The following is a 14,944-nucleotide window of genomic DNA, read 5'->3' as shown; positions in this document are numbered from 1 at the left end:
AAAGAATGAATGAATGGGGCCATGTATCAAAAGATTATGAGTGAAAATCTCCTTCCATCAACAAGGGCATTGAAGATGAGACGTGGCTGGGTCTTTCAGCATGACAATGATCCCAAACACACAGCCAGGGCAACAAAGGAATGGCTTCGTAAGAAGCATTTCAAGGTCCTGGAGTGGCCTAGCCAGTCTCCAGATCTCAACCCCATAGCAAGTCTGTGGAGGGAGTTGAAAGTCCGTGTTGCCCAACGACAGCCCCAGCTCTAGAGGAGATCTGCATGGAGGAATGGACCAAAATACCAGCAACAGTGTGTGAAAAGCTTGTGAAGAGTTACATAAAAACATTTGGCCTCTGTTATTGCCAACAAAGGGTACATAACAAAGTATTGAGATGAACTTTTGGTATTGACCAAATACCTATTTTCCACTATGATTTGCAAATACATTCTTTCAAAATCAAACAATGTGATATTCTGTTTTTTTTTTCACATTCTGTCTCTCATGATTTAGGTTTACCCATGTTGACAATTAGAGGCCTCTGTAATATTTTCAAGTGGGAGAACTTGCACAGTTAGTGGTTGACTAAATACTTACTTGCCCCACTGTAAACTGGGATGGCTCGTAGTGAGTAATCATGTTTCACTGCCATAGACCGCACTAGACGTCCAATCAGAATCTCAGATTTCTGTAGCTCTCAATACAAAATTACATGAAATCTGCCTTTGCTTTGGGGAACAGTGATACCGTTCAATTGTTATGTGTGATTCATCATCTAACTTTTTTTTTTTGTTGATGACAGCCTATTAACTCATTAACTGCCATTGAGGGCGATAGACATTAAAACCAATTTGACTGGGATTGAATGATCGCTAACCTCCGAGTCAAAATGGATTGGATGTCTAGCGCCGTCAATGCCAGCCAATAAGTTAATAAGGATCAAACAAGCAGCGATAATTATCAAGTCTGGTTCAGCTCACAAAATTTCGAGACGCCGCGCAGCTTTGCTGATAAACTCAAATCCAAACTTTTTGATTCCTCTCAAATGCTTTGAGCGCCAACTTTAAGTCAGTTATCCGGCAGCAAAAGCGCTGTTGTTGTCTTTCTGCGTTTTTGTTTTTGTCTGACATCTGGCTGAGATCAGCGGATTTACGCGCCCACCTGGCATCGACTATAAAAATGTAAATAAAAGACGGATCAATAAAGTATCGGCTTAACTACCTAGCAAAGAAGATGAAACAAATCATCTTGAAAAGTGGTGCAGACGTTTTGTGTTGAAACCACAGTGGATATGTTTACAGGCAGTGAATATTCGGATAACATCAATATTCTAATTTTTTTTTCAAGTATTCGGAAATATTTGTTTGCGTGCAGGAACGTACAGGGTTACAAAAATCAATCAGCATATTATATTTACACGGCAAGATTATCATGCAAATACCCGAATTTTGTTATTTTGCCCAGAGGTGAGTAAAAGTTTTGGCTACTCTACCCAAATAACAGTTGTATTAGCGTATTGGCCAGAATATAAGACGGCCCTGATATAAAACGACCTCCTCTTTTTCAAGACTCAAATTTGAAAAAAGACTTTTTGAACACCAAATTAATTTTTATACACAAAATAATTACAGCACATCTGAAACAAATGATTATAACAATATATTTGAGAGAAAAAGCATGTTATTTTGCCTCATTCAAATCTTAATATCTGAACATTTAAATATGTAAACTAAAGTGCAATCACATTTGTAAATGAATGGCTTCTGGTTTTTGAAATGTAAATAAACCAACAAAATTGGAATAACTGCATTAACCATCAAAGTGAAGTCTTAACTGTAACTGTAGTCGAAAAAAATCTAAATAAGGAAAAAAATTGCAATAAAATAATGCAAACTGGTTAAACTAAAAAGAGTAGCTGAGATCTGTCATGACAGAAAATCGCTTCAATGATATCTGGCACCATCTAGCATCGTGAATGGGTATAACATCTAGACCGCGAATATAAGACGACCCCGTCTTTTTCAGTCTTATTTCAATGCAAAAAACACCGTCTTATATTAGGGCCAATATGGTACATTTGCACGGCAAGATTATCATGCAAATGCCCAAATTTCGGTATTTTATCAAGAGGTGAGTAAAATTTTGGGCTACTCTACCCAAATAAAAGTCGTATTACTTCAAAATAATGTTACTCAACTCACAGTAAACACCCAAAATATTACTCAATTACAAGTAAATAAACTCTGTGAACTCGTGTAATGAGTAACATTGTGAGTACCTGCTTTCAATTTTTGATAGTTTTTGAACAATGGTATTTTGTTTTCTCAGCATAACGTCATCGTTATTATTTTTTTGCACGATAACCTTTTGCACTATAACCGCTTACAAGACCATAAAGGGCTAAAACTCCCACAAAAAGTTTTGAATATCGACTATAGAGCTATCCACAGAAATGAAACATCACTCTTCAAAGAGCATGGGTGCTCTCTGAGAAAATACAGTGCCTTGCAAAAGTATTCGGCCCCCTTGAATCTTGCAACCTTTCGCCACATTTCAGGCTTCAAACATAAAGATATGAAATTATTTTTTTTTTGTCAAGAATCAACAACAAGTGGGACACAATCGTGAAGTGGAACAACATTTATTGGATAATTTAAACTTTTTTAACAAATAAAAAACTGAAAAGTGGGGCGTGCAATATTATTCGGCCCCTTTACTTTCAGTGCAGCAAACTCACTCCAGAAGTTCAGTGAGGATCTCTGAATGATCCAATGTTGTCCTAAATGACCGATGATGATAAATAGAATCCACGTGTGTGTAATCAAGTCTCTGTATAAATGCACCTGCTCTGTGATAGTCTCAGGGTTCTGTTTAAAGTGCAGAGAGCATTATGAAAACCAAGGAACACACCAGGCAGGTCCGAGATACTGTTGTGGAGAAGTTTAAAGCCGGATTTGGATACAAAAAGATTTCCCAAGCTTTAAACATCTCAAGGAGCACTGTGCAAGCCATCATATTGAAATGGAAGGAGCATCAGACCACTGCAAATCTACCAAGACTCAAACAAGGAGAAAACTGATCAGAGATGCAGCCAAGAGGCCCATGATCACTCTGGATGAACTGCAGAGATCTACAGCTGAGGTGGGAGAGTCTGTCCGTAGGACAACAATCAGTCGTACACTGCACAAATCTGGCCTTTATGGAAGAGTGGCAAGAAGAAAGGCATTTCTCAAAGATATCCATAAAAAGTCTCGTTTAAAGTTTGCCACAAGCCACCTGGGAGGCACACCAAACATGTGGAAGAAGGTGCTCTGGTCAGATGAAACCAAAATTGAACTTTTTGGCCACAATGCAAAACGATATGTTTGGGGTAAAAGCAACACAGCTCATCACCCTGAACACACCATCCCCACTGTCAAACATGGTGGTGGCAGCATCATGGTTTGGGCCTGCTTTTTATTCAGCAGGGACAGGGAAGATGGTTAAAATTGACGGGAAGATGGATGCAGCCAAATACAGGAACATTCTGGAAGAAAACCTGTTGGTATCTGCACAAGACCTGAGACTGGGACGGAGATTTATCTTCCAACAGGACAATGATCCAAAACATAAAGCCAAATCTACAATGGAATGGTTCAAAAATAAACGTATCCAGGTGTTAGAATGGCCAAGTCAAAGTCCAGACCTGAATCCAATCAAGAATCTGTGGAAAGAGCTGAAGACTGCTGTTCACAAACACTCTCCAGCCAACCTCACTGAGCTCGAGCTGTTTTGCAAGGAAGAATGGGCAAGAATGTCAGTCTCTCGATGTGCAAAACTGATAAAACATACCCCAAGCGACTTGCAGCTGTAATTGGAGCAAAAGGTGGCGCTACAAAGTATTAACGCAAGGGGGCCGAATAATATTGCACGCCCCACTTTTCAGTTTTTTATTTGTTAAAAAAGTTTAAATTATCCAATAAATTTTGTTCCACTTCACAATTGTGTCCCAGTTGTTGTTGATTCTTGACAAAAAATTAAAAATTTTTATCTTTATGTTTGAAGCCTGAAATGTGGCGAAAGGTTGCAAGGTTCAAGGGGGCCGAATACTTTTGCAAGGCACTGCATGTTTCCTACCATGAGAAAAACCGATCATATCTCCGGTTTTCCTGGGTATATTGGTGCCAAATAAAAGCTGGGCGAAAATGCTTTCGAATTCATGTGACTGAACGGGCCGGCGTACTCATAGGATTTCCGACTGCAAGCTTGTAGAGTGGTCATGTGACTATTGTTATGTCTGATTGGTATAATGGAGTCATGTTATTTTTGTTGCGACGTCTCATTGGTGACATCGGTAGAACTACCCCGGTAATAAACCAGGCACATCTCTACTTAGCATCGCTGGCAAAAAACAAAATAAATCTAATATGTAGAATAAAGAGGAAAAATGTAACGACTCTTGAGTAGCCCAAAGTAGCAGAGTAAGAGTAGAGTTTACTCAAGTTACTCAAGTAACTCAAGTAAAAGTAAAAAGTATGGCTTAGTAAAACTACTCACAGAAGTACATTTTTCTCAAAAAGTTACTCAAGTAAATGTAACACGTTACTACCCACCTCTGCAAAAAACCTGCTTGTGGAAGCGGGTACTTCCATTGACAGCGCTAGACGTCCAATCTACAGTGGGTCAAATAAGTATTTAGTCAACCACTAATTGTGCAAGTTCTCCCACTTGAAAATATTACAGAGGCCTGTAATTGTCAACATGGGTAAACCTCAACCATGAGAGACAGAATGTGGAAAAAAAAACAAAAATCACATTGTTTGATTTTTTAAAAGAATTTATTTGCAAATCATGGTGGAAAATAAGTATTTGGTCAATACCAAAAGTTTATCTCAATACTTTTTTATGGACCCTTTGTTGGCAATAACGTTTTCTGTAACTCTTCACAAGCTTTTCACACACTGTTGTTGGTATTTTGGCCCATTCCTCCATGCAGATCTCCTCTAGAGCAGTGATGTTTTGGGGCTGTCGTTGGGCAACACGGACTTTCAACTCCCTCCACAGATTTTCTATGGGGTTGAGATCTGGAGACTGGCTAGGCCACTCCAGGACCTTGAAATGCTTCTTACGAATTCACTCCTTTGTTGCCCTGGCTGTGTGTTTGGGATCAATGACATGCTGAAAGACCCAGCCACGTCTCATCTTCAATGCCCCCCCCCCCTTTTTTTTTTTTTTTAATGGAATTTTATTGTCATCATCATCGGTATCATTGACAATCAATGACGACAAAGGCGGACTAGATGAAGCATATGCTTATCAGTTTCCCGTGCCCATACAACTAAAGACGCACATTCAGGCATGGAACATACATCAAAACTGTAAATTAACACAGTCAACAATCTGGGTTTGGTAAATAAGCGTCCAGTCAAGCAGCTCGATTAATTTTAGGGCGTACAAGGTTATGACTTTGTCATGTCCCTGACATTTTTGCATCTGTTTGCTGTGGAACATTTTGTTGTGGCTATGTGTGTGACATGTTATCACAGCTGGTGTGAGTAGCGACTCAAAATGCTTTGCTGATGGAAGGAGATTTTCACTCAAAATCTCTCGATACATGGTCCCATTCATTCTTTCCTTTACACAGATCAGTCTTCCTGGTCCCTTTGCAGAAAAACAGCCCCAAAGCATGATGTTTCCACCCCCATGCTTCACAGTGGGTATGGTGTTCTTTGGATGCAATTCAGCATTCTTTTTCCTCCAAACAAGAGAATCTCTGTTTCTACCAAAAAGTTCTATTTTGGTTTCATCTGACCATGACACATTCTCCCAGTCCTCTTCTGAATCATCCAAATGCTCTCTAGGGAACCGCAGACGGGCCTGGATGTGTACTGGCTTCAGCAGGGTTACACGTCTGGCAGTGCAGGACTTGAGTCCCTGGCAGCGCATTGTGTTACTGATAGTAGCCGTTGTTACTGTAGTCACAGCTCTCTGTAGGGCATTCACTAGGTCCTCCCGTGTGGTTCTGGGATTTTTGCTCACAGTTCTTGTTATCATTCTGACGCCACGGGGTGAGATCTTGCATGGAGCCCCAGATCGAGGGAGATTATCAGTGGTCTTGTTTGTCTTCCGTTTTCTCATAATTGCTCCCATAGTTGGTTTCTTTACACCAAGCATTTTACCTATTGCAGATTCAGTCTTCCCAGCCTGGTGGATGTCTACAATTTTGTCTCTGGTGTCCTTCGACAGCTCTTTGGTCTTGGCCATAATGGAGTTTGGAGTGTGACTGACTGAGATTGTGGACAGGTGTCATTTTGACGCCACAGGGAGAGATCTTGCATGGAGCCCCAGATCGAGGGAGATTATCAGTGGTCTTGTTGTATGTCCCACAGTTGATTTCTTTACACCAAGCGTTTTACCTATTGCAGATTCAGTCTTCCCAGCCTTGAGCAGGTCTACAATTTTGTCTCTGGTTTCCTTCGACAGCTCTTTGGTCTTGGTCATAGTGGAGTTTAGAGTGTGACTGTCTGATGTTGTGGACAGGTGTCTTTTATACCGATAATGAGTTAAAACAGGTGCCATTAATACAGGTAACGAGTGGAGCCTCGTTAGACCTCTTTGACAGCCAGAAATCTTGCTTGTTTGTAGTAGACCAATTATTTTCCACTTTAATTTGGAAATAAATTATTTAAAAATCAAACAATGTGTTTTTCTTTTTTTTTCACATTCTGTCTGTCATGGTTGAGGTTTACCCATGTTGACAATTACAGGCCTCGCTAATCTTTTCAAGTAGGAGAACTTGCAGAATTGGTGGTTGACTAAATACTTATTTGTCCCACTGTATTTTGACAGGGCCGCTAGCCCCTGCCACAGTCAATGGCAGCCTGCGACTAAATTTCATGTTTACTTGGATTATCTCTTTCTAAACATGACTGTGTACCATATGACGTGACAAAAAAGCGGCTTCTTTTTCCACCAACCTTTCCTGCTGCCGGCGTTTGTGTCCTTGGCAAGCGGCGTCCCTTTCATCTTGCCTTTGGGAGCGTCCAGGGCTTTTAGCTTCTTGGCGTGCTTGGTGCCCTTGTAGTGGGCCAAGGCTTGGTTCTGCCAGGAGAACAAACAGATTGAGACAGGGGACCGGGATGAAATGAAACGTGAAAACGCAGACGAGCGCAGGGCCGAGCGAAGCGGCTTAGGGCTAATTAGACCCGGCCGCAAAGCGCCGACGTTTGATTTTCTCCAACACATCTTCTTGATTCAGCGACTCCTTTCACTGGTCTTGTTTCTGTGATCCAAACAGTGACTGATTCACTTGGAAAGCGCAGATTTATGAGATTCCTTTTTTGAGTCGCCGATGCCAATCTTTTGTCACTTTTGTTAATGTTTGGACATTTTTCTTCCAAAAGTTTAAAATCCTGCTAATAAACTGCGGACGGTGGATCCAAGAAAATGCTACACTAAGCGTGAGATCTATTGGGGTGTTTTCAGGCCTGTAATAAGAGACTGTGAAGAATTCATCATGTCATGAGTCACGTTTAAAAATAACCACCAAGACAAGGACGTTTTTACACGGTTTATTATTAAAGGATTTGCTCAATGTTAAAGTGTTGAATATGAAATAAACATATCAAAAATAGCGGAGATGTGTTCGTTGTTATAAATGATTGAACCTGTATTATTTTATAACAATAAATATTTTAGAATGAATTTAATTATGTAAGAATGTAAATAATCAATTGTGAAATTATAATTGTTTATTATACACACGTATGAAAGTACTGAATTAAATATATGTAAAATGAAAGATTATTAATTTGACACTTTTTTGGGTGTTTTTCTACTTTGAAAATTTTTTAATAAAAATTTGAATAAATAGATAAATAATCAAAGTTTTCAGATTTAATAATTAATAAATTACATTAAAAATACATTTTGAGACAAGACATGTTCATTGTTATAATAAATTATTAAAACAGTTTTTGTTTAAATAAATATCAAGGAAGGGATATCATTTAGTGAATTCTTTTTTTTTTTTTTTTAAATGCAAAATTATCAGTCATGTATTTATAATTGTTCAGTACACGTAAATATAAAAGCACTGAATTAAAAAAAAAAAAGAAAATCAAGTATTATTTAATTTATACTTTTTTGGTTGCATTTCTACCTTTTCAATTAAAAATAAATAAATAAATGGGTAAATCACCCAAATAAATATTATTTCAACTATATTGTTAGAATTTAAAATATGTATGTGTAAAAACAAAAGTCTTACAAATGAGTTATAGATGTGTACATATTTTGGATGAACAATAAAATATTCTTAACCTTCCATAGAAATATTAAATATAATCTGTTTAAGTAAAAAATAAAATGTTTGTGCTCATGCTATTGTTAGCAAAAATATACATGGCGGAAAACACTCAGGTGATTTGTAGTTCTGCTGTGAGATCCTCAATTTGGTATACTTTCAAAATAGTCCAAAATGCATGTGTGATACATCATTGGAAAGCTTAAAATCTCAATTTTCTGGGGGAACGAAAATTTTGAACAGGAAGGCATTTTTAAAAAACTTTTTTTTTTTAAACAGCAAAACCCTAATTGGAGGCGGGAACACGCGAGAGCAGAATTAAAGACGCCACGATTTTAACGAGATATTATTGCGTACTTATCTTGTTTCGATCCAAAAACTCCATGTAGCATGTATCACCGAGTGTCCTGTCACAGCTGTGAATGGCCACAGCCGGATTTTTATTTTATTTTATGGGTGAAACATGGTGATATAACAAGGGTCGCGATGCAGAAATCGCAGACAACAAGGAGTGGTTGAGATTTTATTTTTCATATAGTTACCCTTTTAAAAGTTATTTTTCTTTTTTTTTTTTTTTTTTGTTTGGATTGATTATTATCATCTAACATATCGGGGAAAATGCGACAGTAACAAAAAAAAAAAAAATACAATCAAGCAATAGTTATGAGGTAGATATCCGTGAATTTTTTACAGATGCCAAATTTTTCATTGAGAGGTAATTTGTTTAAAAGTTTAAAATATGCGAGTGAATAATTTTTTAAAAGTCGTTTTTTTTTTTTTTTAAACAAAAATTCAGACATCAATGAATGATTCTAAGCTAAAAATGACAGACATTTTGAATAATAAATATACTTACCTTCTCTATATGGCTAGGTTGAAACAAAAGCGGTTGCGTGACGTCTGTAAATGGGGGTTTCCAGGGTAAAATGGACAAATTAAAAGTAGTTTGGGTGCTTTATGCGCTGTGAATCTGCTATTGCAGCATATAGACATATTGTTCTATCAAAGAGAGTGCAAGAGCTGAAACTGCTTTTTCAGTCTTGTTTGTATATGTATATGCCATATGTATCCGCCATATGTAATAAACTGCTGTATTTTCAGCCAAAAGAACTGTTGTGTTTGATAGACCAATATGTTTATATGCTGCCATAGCAGATTCACGGCGCATTAAGCCCCTGAACTATTTTTAATTTGTCTGTTTTACCCTGGAAACCCCCATTTACAGACGTCGCGCAACCACTTTGTTTCAACCCAGCCATAAAACGAAGGTAATTAATTATAGTTATTATTCAAAATGTCTGTCATTTTTAGCTTAGAATCATTAATTGAGGTCTAATATTTCGTTAAAAAAAAAAAAAACTACATTAAAAAATTATTCACTCGCATATTTTAAACTTTTAAACAAATGACGTCACAATAAAAAAAATGGTGTCTGTAAAAAAGTAACGGATATCTACCTCAGAACTATTGCTTAATTGTATATTTTTTGTTACTGTCGCATTTTCTCCAATATGTTAGATGATAAATAATCCATCCAAACCAAGAAAAATTGAAGATAAAAAAACGTTTTAAAGGGTAAATATATGAAAATCTCGACCACTCCTTGATGTCTGCGATTTCTGCATCATGACCTTTGTTATATTACCATGTTTCACCCATAAAATCCTAAAAAAAAAATCCAGCTGTGACGATTCACAGCTGTGTCTTGAAAGTCAGTGATACATGCTACATGGAGTTTTTGGATCGAAACAAGGTAAGTAGGCGATAATATCTCGTAAAAGTCATGGCGTCTGTAATTCTGCTCCCGTGTGCTCTCACCTCCTGATAGGGTTTTGCTGTTTAATTTTTTTTTTTTTTTTTTTAAATCCCCTCCTGTTCAATTTTTTTCTTCCCCCAGAAAATTGAGATTTTAAGCTTCCCAATTATGTATCTCACATGCATATCGGACAATTTTGAAATTTGGCCAAATTGGGGATCTCAGAGCGGAACTTCAAGTCACCTGAGTGTTTTCCACCATATACAGTGGGGAGAACAAGTATTTGATACACTGCCAATGGGTTTTCCCAGTGGAGAGAACAAGTATTTGATACACATCAAATACTTGTTCTCCCCACTGTATGCAATATATACACTTTTTTTTTTTTTTTTTTTAATGTAATCATGCTACTAAGAATTTACTGTTTGTAGAATAAATGGGAAAATGTGACTACAATTTTACAAAATGTGAATTACATACTAAATAAAACCAAATATTCATGTAATCAGCAAGAATTTCTCATTAAAATATAATAATATAAGCTGTATAAATATGATTTAACAAATGTACGGAAGTAGTTTAAGGCCACGAAAGAAAAAAAAAGAAAAAAGGTGGTCAAGATTTTGATTTTAAAGTCAAAATCTTGCCCACCGCTCTTCGACAGCACGCTGTCCATACACTCCCACATTCACGACATCACGAGATCTGCTTACTTCCATCTTTGTAATATTTCTCGTCTTCGCCCTTTTCGCACCCCCTTCACTGCCGCCACTCTTGTCTGTAGTTTAGTCACCTTACAGATCGACTACTGCTCTTCGGCCTCCCCAATATAGTGGTACCTCTTCATACAAAGTTAATTCATTGCGGGACCTTGTTTTTAGTCGAAACAGTTGTATGTCGAGTAGGATTTTCCCATAAGAATACATTAAAATTCCATTAATTCCTTCCACAGCCCAAAAACCTACACTAAATACTTAATAAATACTATTGCTAATAGCAATTACACAGAGCAAAATAAATAAATAATGAATAGAAATAGGAAAAATAATGTAATAATCGTAATAATAATGATACTTATAATAATGTAACGAATCGGGTTCTAATTTGGCGAATGTGTTTTGTGTGGTGTAGTAGGGTTGGGAATCTCTGGCATGAAGCCGATTCGATATGTATCTAGATACACAGGTTACGATTCGATTAAAAAACGATACATTTTTAAGGCCGAGCGATTCGATACGATTCGATACAGTTTAAGAGCGATACGGTTCGATACAGAGTGAAAACGATACGATAGTAAACATTTGTTGTGTGTATTCGTACAGTATTTTAAACATATAAAAAAGACCACATTTCTAATAGCAAAATGAAACAACAAAATTTCATACCAATGCTATGTTTCATTTTTCATGAAAAAAAAAAGGCTTACTATATGACCGTCATTTTGTTGGATGGAATTGATAATGAAATAAAACTCCAGTGACAGATAACAATAAAGTGCAGTAATTACTGTATTTCCTGGTGTTTTGAACAAAAGAGGCAAGTAATTTAAGTGCAAACTTTCAACGTAAACATCTTACAAACAAAAAATATTAATTATATGCAGCAGCTCTGGAAAAAAAGAATTACACCTGCAATGCTATCATAAATAAATAATAAATTATGCTTTACGACTGGTATAATTGGGGGAATAAAAACATGGCATTTTAGACAGACAGGTCAATAATCATTACTTTAACCTTATACACTGCAAAGTCATTCAATTTTGCCTGTGCTTCCACATTTTTTATTCCTCATCACTGTCCATATCTTTTTTAAAGGGCAGATTTTTCTTGAGGAAGATCAACTAATCCACATCTTCGTGTTTAAGTAGACTGCGTTTCGTGGAAATAAAATCTCCAGAGGGTCGCGCTGCCCTTTCCACCATTGTAGTGAGTTATTTTTCAGGGTTAAAAATTCAAGATCTCTGTACCGCTCCACACTTCACAGTCTGTCTCATACCAACAGATCTGGCTCCCTTCATCACTTCAAAGTCCGACTTTTGTTTTCCTGGGTGCGTTGAAAATCAATCGCTGCACGTCGCTGGCGTCGGTGCTCAAACTGTCCATTGTTTTAGCATGTTGCTTCGTTGCCACTACTAGTTTCGTTTCAGGCTGTGAAGAAAACGGTACGGAGCGTGCGTTACAGTGGTTTTGTTAGCTCTCGCGTTGTTATGACACGACCGTGACGATCGGGTAATGAAGGCGACTAGTAGCGGTTCTGCCGAAATGCATTGGAAGTTAAGGCAACCACGACCGTGAGTTGTGCTTGTCCATATTATATCATGCGTGCGGTCTCAATCTAAGTGCGCTGTGTGGTGAATGAAACACTCGCAGCATGTGAAGTAAAAGCTAAATTGTCATCATATCAAGCAATGCATTGAACTAGGCATTAGAAGCCGATTCTTGTGCTCACGATAGCCGAATTCTATCTCTACTATCGGTTCATTGACTATTTAATGGCTAATTACTGTCGAATGTTAAGTTTACGATCGATACAGCTGTATCTCTCACTTGTAAAACCGGATATCCGGTCGTATCGGTTTATCGTTCTCAAGTTTATAGTGTACCTTAATGCACTGCGTGGCTGACGTGACAAAGTGAGAGAGGACTTTTTAACTTTCACTTTTCATGCTAAGCTGCGGCAGACAGTAGGCATGTTGTGTTTCACAAGCTCTGACATAAATGATTAAAAAAACCTGACGAACCTGGCGATTTTTTTGGGGCGATGTTACAATCATTATAATTGTCACCTCAACTTATAAAGACTGGCGAACAGAGGCCGTATTGTCATGCCAGTTCAGGGACGCGCACACCATGCTCATATTTATCATTTCCATCTTCATTTTAATGGTAAGCCTCACCATTTTTCCTTTTTTCACCACCTGCACTAACATTTTTGGAACCCTATGTTGATTTCTCTCACAAGAAAATCCGCCGTGTGTCCGTCTTGCGGGGAAAAAAAAGAAACTGCTGCGCTGTCATGTATCGTCGTATTTTGAGCATCCCGTCGGATGTAGAAACAAATAGCGAATCAAATTTTACGTCAGATGTCGAAAAGATCATGTGTCGAAGCGATCGTACAGTGGGGCAGATAACCACTAATTGTGCAAGTTCTCCCACTTGAAAATATTAGAGCGGCCTGTAATTGTCAATATGGGTAAACCTCAACCATGAGAGACAGAATGTGGAAAAAAGGTGGAAAATAAGTATTTGGTCAATCCCAAAAGTTCATCTCAATACTTTGTTATGTACCCTTTGTTGGCAATAACGGAGGCCAAACGTTTTTTGTAACTCTTCACAAGCTTTTCACACACTGTAGCTGGTATTTTGGCTCATTCCTCCATTCAGATCTCCTCTAGAGCAGTGATGTTTTAGGGCTTTCGTTGGGCAACACGGACTTTCAACTCCTTCCACAGATTTTCTATGGGGTTGAGATCTGGAGTCTGGCTAGGCCACTCCAGGACCTTGAAACTTGCACAATTGGTGGTTGACTAAATACTTATTTGCCCCACTGTATGTCGAGGTACCACTGAATATCCCTCTGGAAACTGCAGCTCCTCCAAAACTCAGCATCCGACCTCACCAGAAGAACCCAAACCACACCACCCCCATCCTCCATCAACCTTATTGGCTATTGGTAGATATAAAGAATCAACTATAAGTTCCTGTTCAGCACTTTCAAAGGTCTTCACGGTCTGGCCCCATCCGATCAATCTGACGTCCTCCTAATTAGCACTCCTTCTTGACCACTCCGCTCCTTTTCTACTCTCCACATTTCTGTCCCACGTGCCCATCATGTCACCTACAGTTCCAGAGCATTTGGCGACTCCGCCCCCCAGCTCTGGAACTCTCTACCCCATCATCTACATCCCTCTTCCCACTTTTCAAATCCAGACTATAAACCCACCTGTTGGAATTATCATACCCATCTTAACCTCAGTCCTCTTGTCTCCTCATGTCTTCTTTAATTTCCTGTTACTTGATTTAGCTTTTGATCTGTGCGCTTAGCAACTCAGATTTTTCTTGTACAGCGTCCTTGAGTCTTCTGAAACATGCTTTGAAATAAAATGTATTATTGTTTTATTATTACCTTTTTTTTTTCTTCAGTGGCCCTAACCCTTTTCCGTACAAATGTAACACCTAGACATTTAAATTTTTATGAAAAAAAAAACCAAACAAAAAAAACACAAAATTCCTGCCTTTATTTTGAAGGTCTTGAGATTAGAGCTGAAACGATGACCGTATTTTTTCGGACTATAAGTCGCACGATGACCGTGTTTTTTCGGACTATAAGTCGCACCAGCCATAAAATGCCCAACGAAGAGGAAAAAACACATATTAGAGCTGAAACGAATACTGGAGCACCTCGAGTAACTCCAGTTTAAAAACTGATCCGAGTAATTTTATTCACCTCAAGGAATCGTTTAATGTTGTCAGCTCTAAGCATCACGTTTTGCCCGGACTGCTTTTAATGCGGGACAACGCGCTGACGTCACGTGCGTAGAGGAAGAAGCAATAAATTTTTTTTAAAAATTACTGCAGCCGACAGCCGCTACAAACTACGCCGACGTCGCTAAAAACTATGCCCGCATGATGCTAGTTTGGCAGCAGGTAGTGTCCGATGCGTCTCATAGATATCGAATGCATTTAGGTCTAGATGCGAAATGACAGACTCGGCCGCGTCTGGGCAGCGTTAGTAAACAGCCGCCATCTTTAAGCAGTGGCCTATACTACGAACCGAGTTCAACCTCCCCAGAAGTAATCCAGTTTACCATCGGGTAACCAGAGTTGACAAAACCTGGTTGTCTAGTTTGTGGTCAATCGGTGCTACGACGCTGATTATGAGGTTGATTAGTCGAACCTGTGTCAACC

The 14,944-nt window shown here is 38.3% G+C and overlaps 1 protein-coding gene across 3 annotated transcripts in view; it reads right to left on the bottom strand.

Moving 5' to 3' along the window:
- The window catches only part of znf385d (zinc finger protein 385D), a 293,701-nt gene that overhangs the window by 54,274 nt on the left and 224,483 nt on the right, over nucleotides 1–14,944 (bottom strand). For all 3 annotated transcript variants that reach the window (XM_057833409.1, XM_057833411.1, XM_057833410.1), the window contains one exon: nucleotides 6,951–7,074. In XM_057833409.1, coding sequence (XP_057689392.1) covers nucleotides 6,951–7,074 — 124 coding nt within the window. The remainder of the gene's footprint in view (nucleotides 1–6,950; nucleotides 7,075–14,944) is intronic.

The sequence above is a fragment of the Corythoichthys intestinalis genome, chromosome 4 (assembly GCF_030265065.1).
Source record: "Corythoichthys intestinalis isolate RoL2023-P3 chromosome 4, ASM3026506v1, whole genome shotgun sequence".
NCBI lineage: Eukaryota > Metazoa > Chordata > Actinopteri > Syngnathiformes > Syngnathidae > Corythoichthys > Corythoichthys intestinalis.
Note: the sequence above shows the minus strand (reverse complement) of the source record. Positions and strands in the feature narration are given on the sequence as shown.